Source organism: Tasmannia lanceolata, unplaced genomic scaffold, assembly GCF_043159265.1.
Source record: "Tasmannia lanceolata isolate RefF3 unplaced genomic scaffold, GAP_Taslan_0.1 ptg000008l, whole genome shotgun sequence".
Taxonomy (NCBI): Eukaryota; Viridiplantae; Streptophyta; class Magnoliopsida; order Canellales; family Winteraceae; genus Tasmannia; species Tasmannia lanceolata.
In genome coordinates this window covers 12,668,482-12,688,773 of record NW_027518685.1, presented here as the reverse complement: position 1 = coordinate 12,688,773, position 20,292 = coordinate 12,668,482, and the positions used below count along the sequence as shown (strand labels likewise).

The 20,292-nt window shown below is 39.2% G+C and overlaps 2 protein-coding genes across 6 annotated transcripts; both read left to right on the top strand.

Annotated features, from left to right (window-relative positions):
- Positions 1-2,378: 2,378 nt before the first annotated feature.
- Positions 2,379-10,789, top strand: LOC143884398 (proline-rich receptor-like protein kinase PERK8). Of its 5 annotated transcripts, none has more exons than XM_077387939.1 (10): positions 2,379-2,584; positions 2,718-4,409; positions 4,666-5,082; positions 5,291-5,377; positions 5,502-5,572; positions 5,698-5,774; positions 5,927-6,074; positions 9,245-9,406; positions 9,494-9,689; positions 10,180-10,789. In XM_077387939.1, exons 2-9 carry the CDS (start codon positions 3,203-3,205, stop codon positions 9,683-9,685), a joined length of 2,361 nt encoding a protein of 786 aa, XP_077244054.1. In that variant the 5' UTR covers positions 2,379-2,584; positions 2,718-3,202; the 3' UTR covers positions 9,686-9,689; positions 10,180-10,789. The 5 variants fall into 5 exon arrangements, with proteins under 5 accessions (XP_077244054.1, XP_077244053.1, XP_077244055.1 ...); XM_077387938.1 differs by lacking the exon at positions 10,180-10,789 and adding an exon at positions 9,889-10,162; XM_077387940.1 differs by lacking the exon at positions 10,180-10,789 and having other exon boundaries at positions 2,718-2,800; positions 2,888-4,409; positions 9,494-9,821.
- Positions 10,790-11,292: 503 nt separating this feature from the next.
- On the top strand, positions 11,293-20,033 carry LOC143884397 (cinnamoyl-CoA reductase-like SNL6). Its single transcript, XM_077387935.1, has 6 exons — positions 11,293-12,261; positions 12,793-12,959; positions 14,909-15,097; positions 16,339-16,492; positions 17,791-18,099; positions 19,554-20,033. Exons 1-6 carry the CDS (start codon positions 12,060-12,062, stop codon positions 19,922-19,924), a joined length of 1,392 nt encoding a protein of 463 aa, XP_077244050.1. The 5' UTR covers positions 11,293-12,059; the 3' UTR covers positions 19,925-20,033.
- Positions 20,034-20,292: the final 259 nt, after the last annotated feature.

The window sequence follows — 20,292 nt, the reverse complement described above, 5'->3', positions numbered from 1 at the left end:
TACCTTTTAAAACAAGAACGAAACACGGGCGATTCTTCAAAATCGGGTGGTAAAAAGACCCTGATACCCTTCTGACATCGACAGAGTCCTCATTTTCCATTACTGCCTATTAAATTGGCGCGCTTCACGAGGCTTCTTTTGGTTCGTTTGAATATGTATTTGAACTGACAAAACCTCGGGTTCATTTCTATCTTGGCCGTCGGAAATAACTAGAGAATGATGGATGCTTGACACGTGTCGGAAAACTTTTTGGAACACTGACAATCCAAAGTCAATCATTATATTTTCTTACTTCTTTTTTGGCTTAGAACGATAACGTTATTTAATACGTCTCTTTTGGCTTAGAATCTTCTCACTTCTCTTTTGGTCCCTACTTCTCTTTTGGCTTAGAATGGTAACGTTATTGAATACGTCTCTTTTGGATTAGAATCTTTTCTCACTTCTCTTTTGGCTTAGAATCTTTTCACTTCTCATTTGGTCATCACTTCTCTTTTGGCTTATAACGGTAACGTTATTGAATATGTCTCTTTTGGGTTATAATTTTTTGTCACTTCTCTTTTGGCTTAAAATGGTAACATGATTGAATATGTCTCTTTTGGCTTATAATCTTTTCACTTTTCTTTTGGCTTATAACGTTAACGTTATTGAATACGTCTCTTTTGGCTTAGAAAGACGACGTTATTGAATATTTTATTATTTCTCACGTCTCTTTAGGCTGAGAATGCCGCCGGAATATTAAGGGGTACGCCGGCATAAATAATGCGTACGCCGGCGTAAATAATGGGATACGCAGGCGGAAATAGGGTGTACGCCGGCGGAATTCAGGGGTACGCCGACGAAAATAATGGGTACACCGACGGAAATAGGGTGTACGCAGGCGAAATTCAGGGGTACGCCAGCGTAAATAATGGGGTACGTCGGCAGAATCTCATACAGAGAGGCGGTATTATAAGCCAAAAGAGAAATGAGGACCAAAAGAGAAGTGAAAAAATTCTAAGCCAAAAGAGACGTATTCAATAACGTTGCCGGTCAGAAAAGTTTCTCTTCTTTCTCTCTCTCAAATCCGACCCAAATCAGCTCTCAATAAAGGCGCCACCGTTCGAATTTTTTTTTTACGACGTGTCAAGCATCCTTTCGTCTGCCGTTATTTCCGATGGCCAAGATCCAAACAAACCCAAGCTTCTATTGGTTCAAATACTCATTGAGACGAACCAAAAGAAGCCTCGTGTGGTGCGCCAAACGTAATTGTGATGAGATGCATTAAATACGGAAGTTTTCTCTCCAAAAAAATAGTAAAATACTAAAAAGGTGAATGATGAGGACCAGCAGACAAGGACTCCATCTTGGTCCTGATGATGTCAGAAGGGTAATGTATTGGTAGGGCTGCAACTTGGGTCGGGTTTAACCCGACCCGCATTGACCCGACCCAAAAATAGCTTGGGTTGGGTTCATGTTTCTCGGGATTCAGGTCGAGCTGGGTCTACTATCCAAAAGCCCGCATGAACGGGTCGAGCCGGGTTTGAAGGGGCCCAACCCGACCCGACCTGAGTTTCTTAAGTTATAGAATGCATTTTTTTTATTAAAACTTTGTTATTTTAAAAGTGAAAACTTAAAAGTAAAACTCACACACGCACACAATCACAATGACTCTTTCCATCTTCTGTTTGTTTCCCCCTTTAGCTCTAGGGTTTCAAGTTTCGACTAAATAGTTAATGCACTAAATAGTTTGTTGTTTATCTCATATGAGTATAATCATTTTCATTTGGTAATGCATCAATTTATTCTCTTTGGACTAGTTATTAGTTAATGCACTAAAGAGTTTGCCATGCTTGAGTTTTCTACTTCTATGAGTTGAGTTGAGTTGTCATTCCAAACAAGAGTTTTCCTTAAAAAATTGCGTCAACGTAAAAAAACATGACCCGACCCGACCCTGGATTTATCATGGGTAGGGCCGGGTTTGGGAATCGTCGTTTTTCAGGGGAAAAACCCGACCCAAGATATTTCTCGGGTAGGGTTGGGATCTTCAAAACCCGACCCGCCCGACCCGAGTTGCAGCCCTAGGTATTGGGGTCGTTTTCCCACACGATTTTGAAGAATCGTCTGCGTGTCATTCTTGTTTTAAAAGGTGCGCGAAATCCGTAATTCCTCGAAACATGTGCCCCATTTCGTACTTTTCTCTTCTATAAAATAATATCAGTTGGCATCAGGGTATTTTGGTCTTTTTACAAGATAATTTTCATTTTTCACTTATAATATTTTGGTCCTTTTATGATTAAGAAAATTCAACCGCGGGTAATTTGGAATCACCTGATTTGAAAAATTCACATGACTATATTTGCAAATTGTTAAACTTGAAAGTACAAGTACATGTCTTCTTTTGCAAAAACACCCCACTCAAAATGCAGCACACACAACTTATCTTCATCTATGATCGTATGATTGGATGATGGTATGCTAAGTATTCTCATGGAGATGTTCTCGTGTGAGTCGCTCTCACGTTTACTTGGATTCGAGAGTTCAAACATGACGGTGAGGGCTTCAGTCCATGAACAAGTAAAAGATAGCCATTTATAGAGAGGAAGAGGCGAGTTTATTTTTTATTTTTTACTATGGATTCTGGCACATGCTCTTTTTGCTGATAATGGCATGCTGCATTTGGTTAGAGTGATTTAGAAGCTTTTGAGTTTTTGTTTTTTTTGGTTTCTCTTTGGCTGCAGATTTAGTTCTTTTGGGGATTTGTCAAAAGTGGGGTTTTACTGAGAAAAGTGTTTTCTGATTCCATTTGCTCGGAAGGATTGTGGTAAGTTGAGTTAGGGATTTGGCGTTTTGGGAGATTTTGTTTCTTCCTTACTGAGAACAGTGTTGGGTGATTTGGGTTTTGCTAAAGGAATTCTCAGTGATTTGGGGTGTTACTAAAGGTGTACTTGGCGATTTGGGTTCTGCTCAGGAAAGAGTTCCGTGATTTGTGTTTTGCTCCAGAAGTTTTCCGTTTTGAAATTAGGAGAGGAACTGAAATTTGGGGTTTTTTATTAGGCAATTTGGTGATCCGGGCTTTGGTCTGTAACCTTTGGAGATTTTGGTGATTGGGTTCTAGTCAATGAAGCTTTTATTGTTGTTTCTTACTAAGAAAGCTTGGTAATTGTGCTATTGCTCTAGAAAGTTTGGAGATTTTGGTTTTGATCGAGGGCGAAATTGGGTGAATATGGCAGCTTCATCACCTACACCGCTTTCTAGTCCTGCTCCAATTACTCCACCTTTGGATACTTCCCCACCACCATCCCCACTTCCTGTTTCAGATCCTTCACCAGCCTACCCACCCACCACACAATCACAACCCAAATCAACTTCTGATCCACCAACTTCTTCAAATTCTACCAATTCATCTCCACCCCCACCTCCTCAATCCCCTCCCCCTGCTGTTTCGGAGGCTCCTCCGCCACTCTCCCCGCCTCCCCCATCTCCTCTTCTTTCTGCTTCACCCCCAACCTCTCCTCCACCCGAAGTTTCCCCGCCTCCACGTCCTCTTCTTTCCCCTCCCTCAGTTTCAACATCACCCCCACCACAATTAGCACCCCCTCCTGTATCTTCACGCCCACCACAATTAGCACCCCCTCCTGTATCTTCACCCCCACCACAATTAGCACCTCCTCCACCTCCCACTGATATTCCTCCCAAGGTTTCCTCACCAAATTCATCACCACCTCCACCTCGTTCCCCTCCTCCAGCAGCGGTCTTACCTTCACCACCGTCTCCACCACTTGCCTCCCCTCCTCGGCCTCCTCCCCCTCCCATTACTACTTCACACCCACCTTCTTCCAATTCTCCACCACCACCATCGAAAAAACCATCTGAAAATCCACCTCCACCTATTCAACCAGCCCCAACTCCACCTGGTTCTCAACTAGCACCTCCATCCCCTCCAATTTCTCCCACACAAGTATCAGTTCCCCCATCTAGAAATCACCCACCGCCTTTGCTCTCTCCTCCTCCTTCAACTAATTCATCCATCGGCGGAACTCCCTCTATTCCATCCCCACCTTCTCCTTCAAGTAATCCATCCTCCAGCGCAACTCCCTCTATTCCATCCCCACTTTCTCCTTCAAGTAATCCATCCACCAGCGGAACTCCCTCTAGTCCATCCCCGCCTTCTCCTGCTACTCCACCTGGTAACGGTCTTACCCCCCAAACGCCATCAATCACAACGCCAGCACCTGGAGACACAAGCTCCCCATCAAATGGTGGGAGTGGGACTAGAATTGCGGCGACAATTGGTTCTGTAGTAGTAGGTCTTGTACTGCTCTGTGCCATCGGATTCGCAGTGTGTTTGCGTGCGAAGCGAAAGAGAAAGGCGGCTGGATTTCATGGAGGCCATACTATCCTTACACAGCTCACTTCTTCCCAGATTTCAGGTAGTACACAGGCACTCTTCTATTGCTCTTTTATGATGCTGTTCTCTTATGGGCTTCCTTTTTTTTTTTTTTTACTGAATGGTTCTCTTATGAGCTTATTGTGCTTCCATTTTTGAATTTGAAACTACAAACTGCCTAGTATTGCTTATTAGCAGCCTTTTATTTTTCAACTTGCATTTTACAGTCAATGTACCATGGGTTATTGATAAGGGTGTCCTTACAGTCTAACTCATTGGGGCTTGCTTTCCTTCTTCAGATTTATCCAATTCAAAGACTCTGTCATCGGCTCCTCTTATAGGAAGTGGCTCAGGCAGCAGTGGATTCTCACATGTGCTGTCACTGTCAGATCAAGGTGGCTTCAATTCAAGATCATGGTTCACATATGAAGAGCTATTGCATGCCACAAACATGTTTTCAGAGCACAATCTTTTGGGTGAAGGTGGATTTGGTTGTGTGTACAAAGGATACCTATCAGATGGAAGAGAAGTGGCTGTGAAACAGCTCAAAGTTGGTGGTGGTCAGGGGGAGCGTGAGTTTAGAGCAGAAGTTGAGATTATTGGTCACATACACCATCGTCATTTGGTTTCACTTGTCGGATACTGCATATCTGAGCATCAACGATTGCTTGTATATGAGTATGTCCCAAACAATACGCTCTTTTATCATCTTCATGGTAAGATACTTTTTCAGCTTTGCTTGGCTTGCTTCACAAACATGCAATCACTAATCTCTTGGATATCTCTTAGCAAAGTTTTAGTTGTATGCGGATCTCTTGCATTTCTCTTCGCAAAGTTTTAGTTGTATGCGGGAGTGAAGGTCTAGTTTTTTATATCGAGGGATCCAAGGGATAGGTATGTTAATCCTTGTTCTGCATTTTGCAGGGGAAGAAAGGCCGGTTATGGACTGGGCAACCCGGGTTAAGGTTGCTGCCGGTGCAGCTCGTGGAATAGCATACCTGCATGAAGACTGTAATTTTTTGTCTTTTGTATTAGTTATTTTGATACAATTCTCCTTTTTATATTACCATTTGCCTTTTGTTGTTTATTACTAAGCTTTTGGTTTCTGTTTTTCTTTTGTTGTTGCATATATCAGGCCATCCTCGAATTATTCACAGAGATATCAAGTCATCGAACATTCTTTTAGATAACAACTTTGAAGCTCGGGTATTTCCAACATTTTGAAAACTGCACTTTGCTGATTACTTTATGTTACAATTCCATCATTATCTTATTTTTCTATATGCTAATAATTCTAGTTTTTAATGTTGAAATCATTTTTGATGTAATAGGTGTCAGATTTTGGGCTAGCAAAATTGGCCCTGGATTCTTTCACACATGTATCTACACGTGTAATGGGAACCTTTGGGTAGGGAACTATGCTTAATTAGGGAATCTGCTAAAATTTTGAGCATAGTCCTTGTATGAGCACTTACTTGAAATAGATTCTTTCAGAACATAATCAATTGATATGTTATGTTCCTATAAAGATCTGACAAATGAAATGGTATTGTCATCCAGATATTTGGCTCCGGAGTATGCCTCAAGTGGAAAGTTGACCGACAAGTCTGATGTTTACTCTTTTGGAGTTGTGCTGTTGGAACTTATTACTGGACGCAAGCCTGTTGATGCATCCCAACCCTTGGGTGATGAGAGTCTCGTTGAATGGGTAAGCTCTTTTCCTATGTAACCCTTTGTTCAAGTCATTAATTTTCATTTCAACATCTCATTTCAGCCTGAAACCTCCCACTTTTGGGGTTTTATTGGCCAGATGAAATTGGCAATAATCTACATATTGGACTCATACACGAGTCCTAAGTTCTAACAATGGTTTTAAATTTTTCGGAATTTCGGTCCAAAATTTTGGAAATTTAGGTAATATCGGTCCGAAATTTTGGAATTTCGGTTCAGAATTTCGGATTTCAGTGGGGTCCGAAAGTAGTACCGAAACCGAAATTTAAAACCTTGGTTCTAACTGAATGTGTAATTTTCAAATTATGAGGAAATGAGGCAAATGGTAAATATTGCACAAAATGAATGTTATGCATTTGTTAAATTTAATAACATTAAAGGATAGCATTATTTCCCAATCAATGGGAATTGTACAATGGCGAAAGAGTGTAACAAATCTGGATCAACATTTCATATTTCTACATCCCCCGTATTCTTAGGCTTCCTTTTCTCCATTTCTTCTCATGGATTCTAAGTCCCCATCTTTTCATCAAATCAATTCTTCTGATTGTAGTCTGTTGGCTGTGGCTTATGTATTTATCGTAAGATTGCTTATTTTAGTTGTCAATTTCGTTCCGGTGGGTGTTCTATTTTAGTTGTCAATTCCTCGTGCACTGGGCTGCCCTTTGATGCCCCTCCAACTGTTCTATTTTGATGTTTTGCCTTGTTGACCTTATTTTTTATTGGTTTTACTCATTTATAGAAGTTTGAAGGGTATTTTAAGCACTCATGTTTTTTGAAAGAACATAAGTCCTCTTTGTTTAATTAGTTATATTTCCTCTTCACGCATCCCTAACACTGCCTTTCAAACCCATCTGTCTGTTACACACACACACACAAATCCAAACTACAAAGAACCTCTAACGGGAAGATAACCCCTGCAAGCTTTATCCCTTCCTCGTTAAGTCGCTACAATGGTGATGGTGGTAGCCTGGTAGGGTGTCAAACCTGAGTCGCCCAGCAAAAGCTCGAAGATGAAGGTCGTGCCAATCGTGGTTGCCGTCATGTGCTGATGACGGAGGTCGCAATGCTGGTGTCAGGCCTCTGGCAGCTTTGTAGCCTGGACAACAACAATGGATTTTCAGGCAAAATGTTGAAGGAAAAGCAGTATGTTTGGGCTCACAATAGGGGCAGTCTCAAGGTTTAAAGCTATGTTGTTCTTTTCTTTCTTTTTTCTTTTAACTCAAAGTTCACCTATTTTATTTAAAAGTCATGATTTAATCAGAAAATTTGTAATTTAATAAAAAAATCCATGTTTTATTCAATTAATCTCATATTTTTTAGACTTTGAAATGCCATACAACAAATTCGCAGTTTATTTTTTCGACTTTCATAGAATTGGCAAATTTTGTAACTGTGGTGTGGATGGAAATGAGGAGTGAGTTTAAAGCCAAACAAAAGAAAGAACATGGGGGATTTGGTTGTGTAATGAAAGAGGTGTGAAGAATGAAAGAGAGATGAGAGAACTTTTAAGAGTGATTAATGAACTAGAGGAAGAAGAAATAGAAATGTACCTTGTTGGAGATGGGCGACCTTGGATCTTGATCTTTTCATTCTGATACCATGTAAAATCTATCTTTAATATGAAGAACTTAAGAAATAAAGAATTATCATAAAAAAATACAGATAACAATTCATATTTATATGGGTTTGGTCAGAAGGACCAAAACCCCCGTTATATAGCACGACCACTTCTAACACTAGCATAAACTAAAAATTACTAAAATTCCCCTGAAATTGAATATATAGACAGCCAACTTCAGACTAAACAAAGTCATAAAGGATCCCTAAAGTATGAAAAGCTAAGTTGCTGCCCTATTTTTGCCCATATAGTCATGCCTGGGGGCCTAAACCAACTCTTAAGCTTTTGAAATACTACCCATGATTACTAGCAAACAAAACGTGATTGGCTTCTCCAGGTCCTATGCTGTACAGACAATTTGGACCCGTTGGATGATATCATCATGGCTTCAAATTTTCAGGCGATTGTTGGCCCTTCCTTTTTACTCCTTCCATGCATGATGATCTGTTTCATGTATGTATCCACATAAAGCTGTGCGTAAAATTAGAAAAAAAATCTCTTATTACCTATTAGAACAAGGAAAAAAGAATGAAGACAAATTGTTTCTTTAACTAAATGGAAAGCTCATGTATATAAAAAGTGATTTTGTGGAGCCTACAGAATGGCAATTCAAGAGTAGGGTATAGAGAAACAAATAGCATTTAATGAGGAAGAGACTGAACTAATTCATATAAAGATTCCTAGGTCCTCTTTGATTCTACAATCTCTCCGATAATGAGGGTGATCTGGGGAATATTGTCGGGAGTTCTTCAATGTATTCACTTTTCAGGTTTTTCTACACCTTTCTTACAATTTCTAATGCAGTTCTACTTACCAAAAAAAAATAATTCAGGTCACTTTCTTCAGGATGACAAGTGACATAATTAGCTACTATATTAGTAGTGGTTCGGGTCCTCCGGGACATACAGTTGTTGCACCTGTCATTGTCTATTTACCACCAAGTTAATTGAACATTTGATTTTTTGAAAGCATATATTATGACAAAATGAAATCTTTATGTAGATTCTCATCTCTTTGAAACTATATATTATGAATTTTTTTTTTATGTAAATTCTTATCTAAACATTGCAATAAAGCCTCCCATTTAATCAGGTGTCTAACTGAGGATGAGCTCAGTAGTTAAAGTAAGATGAAACTTTCAGCTGGTACTGTGAATCTCAGTGTAGATGGGCTTGATCAACCACCTGCCATTTTAACCCTTACTAATCATGTATTCAACATTTCTGTTCTGTATAAGTTTTGGATTTATTCTTTATTTATGTTTCACTTTATCAAAAAAGACCACAATGCTTTTAGGCCCTGTTCGTTTGGGATTATGACAACCGATTGTGAGCCCCAGACCTCTCAAGGTTGAGTCCAATAATCGGTTTGGGGCTCACAATAGGTTGTCACTATGCCAAACGAACAGGGCCTAATAAAATTACGGATTATTGCTGTGCTAAAACATACTCTACTACCCACTAAGAGATGGAATTCATGAAACATATTGACATAGTCCTGATCGAATTGCCAACCTTATCTTGCAGGCTAGACCATTGCTGGGCCAGGTTCTGGATAATGGAGGCTTTGAAGGTTTAATTGACCCAAGGCTCGAAAAGAACTATATTGAGAGTGAAATGTTTTTGATGATCGAGGCAGCTGCAGCATGTGTCCGGCATTCTGCTGCTAAGAGACCTCGAATGGTGCAGGTAATTTCAAAGTACAATAGATTATACATGTCCTGAGATGGGAAGAAAATAAATAAATAAATAATGCATTGCAAATTTTGTTCTTAGGTGGTGAGAACCCTAAGTGGTATATCTGACTCCCAGGATCTAAACAATGGTATCAGACCTGGTCAAAGTGAACTCTTCAATTCAGCAGAGCAATCTGCTGAAATTAGATTGTTTCAGAGAATGGCGTTTGGTAGTCAAGATTACAGCACTGATTTGAGCCAAACTGGCTGGAGAGTTGACAGGGAATTGTAACCAGGTTCAATTCACTCTTTACATAATGTTACACATTTTTTTTTTTCAATTTTCGTTCCTTAATTGATGGGAATCCTTTTACAGATGCATTTTTTCTTGTTATTTTCTGATCTGTCAATAACACTTTCTTTTGATTTTTCAAATGCCCAAAAAAAATTACGTTTTATATCTTAAATTTTTCATTCTTTTAAAGTTTTGTTCAGGTCCAAGAACTGTCCTATTGCTAAACCCACGTAGAGCTAACATGTGTTTGCGGATTTTCATGATGCGAAACGTCCCCTTACCTGATAAATTGATAGACATAGGCTTTGAAATGTCAAAATGACCTTCTCAATAGTTGTTTTTACGTACTTCATAAAAAAGGTAGTTTTTACTTCAATCATCTCAATATATCTTTCACCTTTTCTGGTGTTATTGTATTGTTCTTCTTGAGGTTAAAGTGGTTTCAACTTTCAACTCTCTAGTATACTGAATTCTAGAAAATGTAATATCAGGATATGGACATTTCCACTTATGATGTAGACTTTTATTGAGAATCAAAATATTCGTCCATGTGAACTGAGTTCAAAATTCGAACCCAACTACATATAAGGGAATGATCACTCGCATCCTGGATTCATTGTATTATGATACTTCTTTGTTTCTATTTTATGTATGGGGCTATTTAGAATTGATCTGAATCATTGATGTGGTAAACTTCACCTTAGATGGTTTAATTCCTGATTCCTTTCCTGCACATTATATCAGCATGCAGCGATCCGGATTTATTGGAAAAAGAAGTCGTTAAATACTTGGTTTAAATGGTTTATTTTTTAGCTATGCAATCCAAAGGTGTGTTTGACTATTATTATGATTCTGTTTTTTATTCTGAATATTGATTCTGATTTTTATTCTATTTCTAGTTCTTTGTAATCAGAATCATATTTCGTAACTTACATAAAAAAATTAATTTGTCTCTTTTTTGGAACAAAATCATATTTGGATGATAAAATTGATTTTGAACTACAAGTAGTAGAGGTATTTTATTTTTGTTTTTGATGAGATATATGTTTTTTGGTCAGTTGCTATAAGATATGGGTACTTTGGTCATTTTCTTTGAGATATGGATATTTTTGTGATTTCTTATAAAATAAGGGTGCTTTTGAGTTTTTCTTCTTCTTTTTTTCTCATTTTTAAAATTTTTTAAAATTCACTGTGGATGCACAAACTTTGTGTAGGGGTATTTTGATAATTTCTTTGAGATAGGGATATTTTTGGTCAATTTTCCATGAAATGTGGATATTTTTTTTTTGAAAAGGGCAACAGATTATATATATATATATATATATATATGTAAAAACAGAACCGAGGTGGTCCTGAAGGAACAAAGATGAAATGTGGATATTTTGGCCATTGTTTATGAGATATGTGTTTTTGGCCATTTGCTATGAGATAGTTATATTTTTTGTTTATTTTATATGAGTATTATTTCTTATTAAATAGGATTTTCTTGTTTTTTTTTTTTTTTATATATTTTTAAAGTATTTTTTTTAATTTTCTCATTTTTTTCTATTTTTTTCAAATTCATCATGGATACACAAACTTTGCGTAAGGGTATTTTGGATATTTTCTTCGAGGTAGGGATATTTTGATTAATTTTCCATGAGATAATTGTATTTTTGTTATTTTCTGTGAATTAGGGTATTTTGGTCATTTTCATGAATTATTGCCCAGGGTGTGTGGGAGATGTTGTCCTCGATAAATCACTCCTAATTTTGTTCCTCGATATTTCCCTATCACTTCCTATTCCAAGTAGGAATCTTATATCCCATTCTAATTAAAACTCTTGTAGAGTTTGCATTTGAGTTGGTGTTGTAGCCGTGTAGGTACGTGGGCCCATCTCTGGATGGACTGCTCAACAACTTCTAAATCACATTATAGTAGGGTTAACGATTGTCCTGTGATAAAGATGATTCCACCAATGAACAATTAAACAAAGCAGTATGCTAAACTCAAGGGCGCCCTTCCAAAAATCAGCTAAAAAGGCTCCCCGATTGCCTCATTGGCTGCACGTCACCAGAGCTGCAAGTCAAAGAGTATTAAGTGCACTTTGTTGACGCGTGCTAACTGTTTTTTGTGAGGTCTCCAGTGAGTTTAGAATTCTCCAGAGAAAACAAGAAAAGAAAAAGAGTTAGTCTAAGCTCTATTGCATCATAATAATGGGGCCCACTGAATGACCACTTCTGTGAGAGGACCAATCCAACATATTCATGCTTGGATTTTCTACGTATCTACTCTTCTTCACCTACCTCACGTGCCAACCTTCCTCTTTTCTCCATTAAAATTAGCAAGAGAAGTAGGAGAGTCACATTGAGAGAGAAATCAAAACGCAAGGATGCAGAGTTGGAGAGGCGAGGTTGTAATTTCGAGACCAACCCTCCTAACCCCATTTACCCTTCAACCTTTTTCTTGTAATCTGAGCACAAATGAAACGAAGCTAGTGTGTGTTACAAGTGCCAATTCCTACTTGAGCATTTGCATTGTTGAGCAACTTTTGGCCCGTGGATACAGAGTCCGACTTATCCTCCAAAACCCAGGTCTCTCTCTCTCTCTCTCTCTCTCTCTCTCTCTCTGGATGGATGGTTTTTTATTGGGAAAAATACAGATACAGCCCCTCAAGTTTCTGACATTTTCAACCATAATCCTGACTTTTAAAGTCACTAACTTCACCCCTTGAGGTTTCAATTTGTATAAGGTAGACCCCTTCGGTTGACGGTTCGTCCACAGATCGAAGGGCTAGGATGATCCTATGGAGCTGATATTTTGGGTACACCCTATCTATGTCAGGGCTCATCAAATAAACGCTTTGGATCATCCAAACAATGTAGGCCCACTGTGTTTTTGGTAGCGTTTGGATTCAGGTATGGGGTTTGGAGGGGGCATGGGGTCTTCATGAGCATCGATAGTGTTTCAAAAGAGGTGTCTACCTCATGCAAATTGAACCTCGGGGGTGTAGTTGGTGACTTTTAAAAGTCGGGGTTAGAGTTGAAAATGTTAGAAAGTTGAGGGGTGTAACTATATTTTTCCCTTTTTTTATTTTCTTCTCATATTTGTGAGTTTTGGAGCAGAGGATTTGGAGGATTTGAGAGGGAGGGGAGAATGGATAAAGAGGGTGGAGAGTGTGGTAATAGCAAAGATGGGGGATTTGAGTAGCCTTTGCGAAGCATTTAGAGGTTGTCATGCAGTTTTCCACACCTCTTCCTTTATTGATCCTAAAGGCATTTCTGGATATTCGGTTAGTTTTCTATGCTTCAAAAGGGCCGTTTGGATATATGGATTTTATAATCCAGGATTGTAAAATCCTAGATTTTACAATCTAAAGCCTGAATTTTATAAACTAAAACCTAGAATTTAAAAACCTGGATTTTACAATCCTGAAAATGCACATCCCAGGCTTTATAGCTTACAAAATCCAGGATTTTACAATCCTGGATTATAAAATCTATGTTCTTTCTTTATCGAGATTGCATATGGTGTGTGCAAGTGAAGTCCAGTATCTTTCAAAATTTTTAAGTACCTTACATTTTTACTGCATCAAAATTTAGTTAAATAGCACATAACTTTCAAAATATACTGTGGGCCCCACTTCATAGGATGATCCAAACCGTTCATTTGCTGGGCCACAGCGTAATTAAATAGGTTGCACTAGGGCTGGCAACGGGGCGGGTCGGGGCCGGATGTTGAGGTCCCCTACCCCTTCCCCTTTGCGGGGAATTCCCCCCCTCCCCTTCCCCTCCCCTCTGCGGGGATGATGGGGAATCCCCCTCCCCTCCCCGCGGGGAATATCTAATCCCCTTCCCCTCCCAGCATCCTTCGGGGACAAAATCCCCGCCCCGCCCCGCTCCAACATCACCCCCTCTTTAGTCATTGATACACTGATGATGGGTGTCCCTAATCAACTTGATGCAATTTCAATATATAAAAATGTTATAAACTAACATACTTGTAGACGAAGGAGATATATTTCTTACTCTTCAGAAGATAGCAAAATCCCTTGAAGTACTAACTTGACTCTTGAGTGCCCTCGCAGCAGTTGCACCAACAGGCGTTATAAACCCAAATAGATGCCTGAGCAATGTTTAGAGGCTTGGGAATCACCAAAATGCAAATATTGAACTGTGTCCCTAACCTGAGCAATGTTTCTTTCGTGGGAAGGAATTAAGGAAACCCTAAGTCCCTAACCAAAATAAAAATGCAATTTATTATTTTATTTTCGCCACCAATGTTGGCACTACGATTTTTTGATAATGGCATACACTCAGCTTGTCTTAATTATTTCAACATCTGTCAAAAGGTTATTATAGTTCCTAAAATGCTCTCAGAAGCTAATTAAAAGGAAAAGACAAGCTAAGTTTATGTTTGGGGGAATCTTGTAGCCGATCCACAGAGTTTCTAGTAGTTTTCCTAAAAAAAAAACACTTAAAAATATACAAAAAAATGGCATTGATTAACGGGGCGAGCGGGGAGGGGCGGGGCGGGGCGGGGAGGGGAGGGGACAACTACATCCCCTTCCCCTTCCCCTCCCCGCACCGGGGAATTTTTAAATTCCCCTTCCCCCTATCAAATCGGGGAATCCCCGACCCAAACGGGGCGGGGCGGGGCGGATCCCCTCTTTTTCGGGTGAAATTGCCAGCCCTAGGTTGCACCCAGAAAATTATTTCCATACGATGTTCCTAACCCCCTCCGATTTATGGAACATCCTATGGAAATGATTTTTGGGGTACAGCCCCCATCAAATGAACAGTTTGGATGGATCACCTATGAAGTGGGCCCCGCAGTGTCTTTTGAAAATGTTTAAGTGCTACTTAACTAAATTTTGATACAGTAAAAATTTAAGGTACTTAATAGGTTCAATGAAATTTACATCTAATAACTATTGAAAAATTTACATGTATAAAATATTTAATAGCTAGATAGAAATTTACATTTATAAGGTTTTAATGCACTAACCTCGATGACCACCTAAGTTTCCCCTGATATATTGTATTTATTATGCATTAGGGATGCGAAAAAGGTGGGAAAAATAAAAATAAAAATTTACATGTCAGTCCTTTTGAGCCGTAAATTTTCCAAATGAAAGGCGTGTTGGACGGGACTTTCCTTTCAAATCAGGAGAAAAAGTTAAGGAATTAGAATCTATATTTCTCTCCTCCTAATTTTACTGCTACACTAATGGCTGTTTAGGAACGGATGGCATTGATGGAAGCAGAAGGAGCGGAGAATGTGATCGAAGCTTGCGGGCAGGCGGCCTGTGTGAAAAGATGCATTCTTACTTCCTCTTTGCTCGCTTCTATTTGGCAGAATAATGGCGTTGTTGCCAGAGTGGTGGACGAGAATTGCTGGAGCGACGAACAATTTTGTAGAGATAACAAGGTATAAAATTGTTTTAGGTTCTTCATTCATACCTCTAAAAATTAATTCAATATAAACTTAGGAAAATGATATATTCACCCCCTCCAGGGGAGGAGCCAGGAATTTACACTTGGGGGGCCAGGCTAATATTGGTCAATAGGTGGGCCATGGCCACTAAACTAGCTATGCATGCATGTACACGCATGCAATATAAAATAGATTTTGCAAGTCATTGGCGGGCCATGGCCCCCCTCATGCTATATGTGCCTCCGCCCTTCTCCCTTACAAAAAAATACACTATAGGGAGTGCACCAGGATAGAAAAGGGGGCAAGTATATCACTTCCCTAATCTTATATGCAAATAGTTTCGAACTCAAATATTATTTGCAAATAATGATTATAATAATATTAGAAAGGGATTTGCTAGCGTCCATCGCAAAAGGCATTTCACAGATGGTCTGTCGCATGTCACCTTATGAATCAAGACAAAAGCTGCTGAAAAGTGAGCCTGTGTGGCTGGTCTTACATGGGACAGATCATCTGCGAAATGCCTTTTGCGATGGTATATAATTGGTCGTTTTACCGCACTAACTTTAAAAAATCAAACAAAATAGAAAAGATAAAAGACAGGTATTTAACTAGCGAGGATGTTGCTCCGTCTCACTAGCGTTGATGGTTGTATTGGCTGCAAGCGGAACGTAGGCGCTGTAGGTGTGTGTTGACCATGCGCTCTCGCGTCGTGTAATGTCAAATGTATGATAGAGGTGGTGTGGTGATTGATCTCAATGCTAATGGTTATCCCCAAGCAGGAAACAAACCTCTCCTGCGTGCTTGCGTGCGAGAGTCGTGAAAGGAGGCTTTGCCGACCTCTTTTAGAGAACAAATGTAACCTAAAATGTGAAACTTAATCTGAGTCCAAAACTGATTACTAGAATCAAATTTAAACTTTAATCTAAGTCCAATAATCAGTTTTGGAATCAAATTCAAGACAACAGCAAAACAGGGCCTTGGGATTTTTAGTCTAAAATTGATTTTTGGATGCAAAGTTAATCTTTTAATGTGTGATCACCACCAACTTGGTTGATTGGGCCCCACACCTGATAATTTCAGGAACTGGTCACAAATGTGAAACTTACACATAAAAATTGGAAATTCCGTGTTAATGGTTTCTATTTGGATCATTTAGAAGGCTAATGAAATGAAGATTAGAAGTTATTTTTTGCTTTGTCATTTGAAATGGAGCCTGTTTCTTGGGAGAGCAGCTTTGGCTTGCCTTGGGTAAGACGATGGCAGAGAAGGTTGCTTGGAGAAAATCAGACCAAATGAAAGTGAAGCTGGTTACTATTTGCCCCGCCCTTCTCATTTTTCCCAAGGTTACATCTGCTGATGCCGCAGCATCCATTCCCTATCTTAAAGGTAAAAACCGGTCACATTCAGGCGCCCAACATAGAACCTCTTTTGGATGCTTTCAATTTTTTTGCATATGATCTTATTATTATTATATGCAAGTTGTTTTGAAGTTAAACATGATTTATCTTCAAGGGATTTGCTAGGCAATTTCGCAAAAAGTCATTTCGCGGATCCCTTTTTCATGAGAAAACAGCCATCACGGATGAATAAAATGAATAAGACAAAATCTGCTAAGAGGTGGCTGTCCTGAGAAATTAATGGTAGCCAACCGTGTGGAAACAAGAGAGGAGAGAGAGAAAACTCGGCACCTATGATTTTTAATCCAACAAAAGAAAAAATGGGGGCTTTTGTTGGATAAAAATCAACCGTGGGGGGTTTTCTCTCTCCGACCTTTCATCTAAAGGTCCGCCACCATATAAAATCTCGGCTGTTCTATCCTGAAAAAGTGAGCCACGAAAATTTCCATAAAAGTAATTTACGGCTTAGCCAAACATGCCCTAAGAATAAAAAATTCCACAAAAATGTTTTTAGACTTTGACTGAAGAGTATTTTCACGTGATAATATTCAATGCTGATCAGAAAATACTTCAAAAAATAAGGATCTGTGGGCATTTTTTTTAAAATACGAGCTCTTACAAAATTATCTTGACCACTCAATGTTTTGTAACTATAGTTAGCAAATCATTCTCTTAGGCCCCGTTTGGATTGCAGGAATTTTCTGCAAAAGCTTGGAAAGGAAAATATTTCTAAAAGTTCCTTTTTTTACACACAAAAGGTTAACTTGAACTAACCCTGATCAATTTTTACTTAGAGGGACATTCAATTTAATCGCTGATAGGGATTTGCTAGGCAATTTCGTGAAACCGCTCACTGTAGGTAACTTAACAGGGTAGAACCCACCCCTAAAAAGCTAGCTGAGAGAGAGAGAGAGAGAGAGAGAGAGAGAGAGAGAGAGAGAGGATGCCCGTTCCCTTATAACCCATCCTTATAACCCATCCCCATCCAGTTCACTTATCCATGTGGGACTATTTGCTTTTGGGTGGAACCCCAACAATTTACGGCAGATTTTGTCTTTTTCATTTACTTCTTCTTAGGCGTGCCTGTTCCTTGTGCAAAAGTCAGCTGCAAAATGGCTTTCCACGAAATTGCCAAATCCCTGATAATATTTCTCTAAAGTAACGGAAATCGTATCATTTCCTTCTAAATTTAGGGAACAAAAAAAATTTCCAAGAAAAAAAATTCCATCATTAATGATTTTCTTGCAATCCAAACAGGGCCTTATTTCATTTGGAATTCATATGTAGGTTGGAGAATCATGTTGCAACGGGGAGTCCTGGCCACTGCGGATGTGAAAAAAGTTGCAGACGCACACGTCCGTGTGTACGAAGCTATTGATCATGGAGCTTGTGGAAGATATCTATGCTTTGACGGAGTAGTAAGAAGAGAAGATGAAGTCACTGAACTAGAGAGTGGACTGCGAATGCATGGTGTATTGACAGAAGGTAGAAATGTGATACACCAAGAAGAAGAGGAACAAGTAGAAGGAGATTGCATTCTTAGTAATGCAAAGCTTGCCAAGTTGATGTCTTTCGCCTCTCCTCGTTTATCTTGCAGTAAGTGAAAGTACCATCTATGATTTGGTAATTTTGGATTTTGATATTCACCTTAGATTTATAGTCTGTTAATATTATGATGGGTTTTGGATCTATGGTCCCACTTTTGATTTATCTGGATTCTGGACCATCCATCTGGTGGTTCCCACTTCTTCACATGATCATTTCAGTGATCCGACACCCAAATCAGGCCAAAAGCCAAGAGAACACCTCCATCAGATGTTCCTAGCCCCTTTTGTGAAACTACCAATTACTCCAAAAGCTTGAGCCACTCGAGAAAGCATTATTTAATCTTTCATACTTTAACCCTCGCCCCACATGTGGCCCCTCTTTTTAGTGTTGGCCTACACATGGCACATGTGGCCCCTCTTTTGGGTTAGTCATTAGATGTTGAATTTTGATATCAAGGAGTTTTGAAATCTGGACCTGGTTCTAATACCATGTGAAGCTACCAATTACTCCAAAAGCTTAAGCTGTTGCAGAAGGCGTTAATTAATCTTTTATACTTTAACACTTTTACCATTGATTATTGGAATGGGACCAAGATCATGTGTGTCATCTTGTAGTGTTCTCGAGATCAAAGGTCTTGATTTCACGTACTTGCTCCCTTTGCCTTTTCTATTTTTTATTTTTTGAACTATATCGCCCCCTATGCCTTTTGGGACCCAAAATTTTGCCAGTTGTCATTTATCATACAGGATTTGCTAGCATCCATTGCAGAGGGCATTTCGCGGATGGGCCGTTGCATGTGTTGATTTGTTTATGCAACCCATATATTAATATGCATGGATCATACCTATTATTCCACTTCCAGTTACTATGTCAATAGGATTGAAACTTCTGCTTGTTCCGACCGCAACAAAAAAAACAAAATCTGCTATAAAGTGAGCCAGATGCTGCTCTCACATGCAACAGCCCATCCGTGAAATGCCTTCTGCGATGGACACTAGCAAATCCCTTTTCAAGAAGTACATTGGGCCCACTTCATAGGATGATCCAAACCGTTCATTTGTTGGGCCACAATGTAAATATGCTGTAACCTGAAAATCATTTCCATAGGGTGATCCTAACCCTTCGATCGGTGGAGGGACTGCACATTAGAGAAACATCTTTATATAAGAGGGTTAGGATCATTCTATTTAGATGATTTACCCGGATATATCATTCTTCTTCTGATTATCCGGGTATCACAAAAGGTCTACTCCTCATTTATGGTTGCAGTTACAAGTCATACTCCTCTTTGAAGTTTTTCCCTTCCAAAGTTTGAAGTCTATGCTTCTTCCGTCACCCTTAATATTTCCTTCCAAAACAAGAAACCTCTTCATACTCCAAGAAAGGGCTTTCTCAAAGATACAAGTATACAGCATCATCTTTTATTCTTTTGCCTCCCTCTTCATCTCCTCATTTTCATAACATTTTAAGTTCCATGGAAGACCCCAACTTATTGGCTGCAGATTGCATCGTGGTATGTTGTTGTTGTCCATGCCTCATCATCCAGATCCTTCTTCTCGTCTTGCTCGAATTCCCTCACAAATTGATGAGAAAATTTAAGATCCTCATCTTGAAGAAATTCAGTAAGAGAAAGAAGACACGTGAGATAAAAGAGAGGAAAGATGTATATAACAGCGATCTTGTAGAGATTCAAATAGGAGGGATTCTTTCAGATGCTTGTCGTGGTTGTACATGTCCTATAGAGGAAGCTGAGAAAGTGTGGCTCGAATTGTCGGAAAGGGGAGAGCTCGTGTTCGGAAGCTTTTGGGGAAGGAATGGGATGGATCATGAAGCTTCCTACAGAATTTCTCTAGAGCGAATTTCATCTTTGTAATTATGATCATCTCAATTTGGACGCTCTATGGGCTAACATGATTGAACCGAAAAATGTGCTCTGTTTCGGATTTTGAGAATCGATTGTTAATTCAAAACTGATTAGTGGACTCAAAATTACATTTAGGCCCTGTTCATTTAAGATTATGACAACCGATTGTGAGTGCCAAACCGATTATTTGACCCCAATTTAAACATAATTCTGAGTCCAATAATGGGTTTGGCACTCACAATCAGTTGTCATAATCTCAAACAAACAGGGCCTTAGGATTTTGATAATCGATTGTGAGTCCAATATTGATTATTGAACTCAAAATTTAAAATCTAAAACAAACATGGCCTAAGGGCCTCTTCGTTTTGGATTTTGAG

Coding starts and splice junctions, on each gene's coding strand:
- LOC143884398 (XM_077387939.1), top strand. CDS start 3,203: ATGGCAGCTTCATCACCTACACCGCTTTCTAGTCCTGCTCCAATTACT. Junction 5,775..5,926: donor CGTGTAATGGGAACCTTTGG/GTAGGGAACTAT, acceptor ATTGTCATCCAG/ATATTTGGCTCCGGAGTATG. Junction 9,407..9,493: donor AGAGACCTCGAATGGTGCAG/GTAATTTCAAAG, acceptor TTTTGTTCTTAG/GTGGTGAGAACCCTAAGTGG.
- LOC143884397 (XM_077387935.1), top strand. CDS start 12,060: ATGCAGAGTTGGAGAGGCGAGGTTGTAATTTCGAGACCAACCCTCCTA. Junction 12,960..14,908: donor AAGGCATTTCTGGATATTCG/GTTAGTTTTCTA, acceptor ATGGCTGTTTAG/GAACGGATGGCATTGATGGA. Junction 15,098..16,338: donor AATTTTGTAGAGATAACAAG/GTATAAAATTGT, acceptor TTGGGAGAGCAG/CTTTGGCTTGCCTTGGGTAA.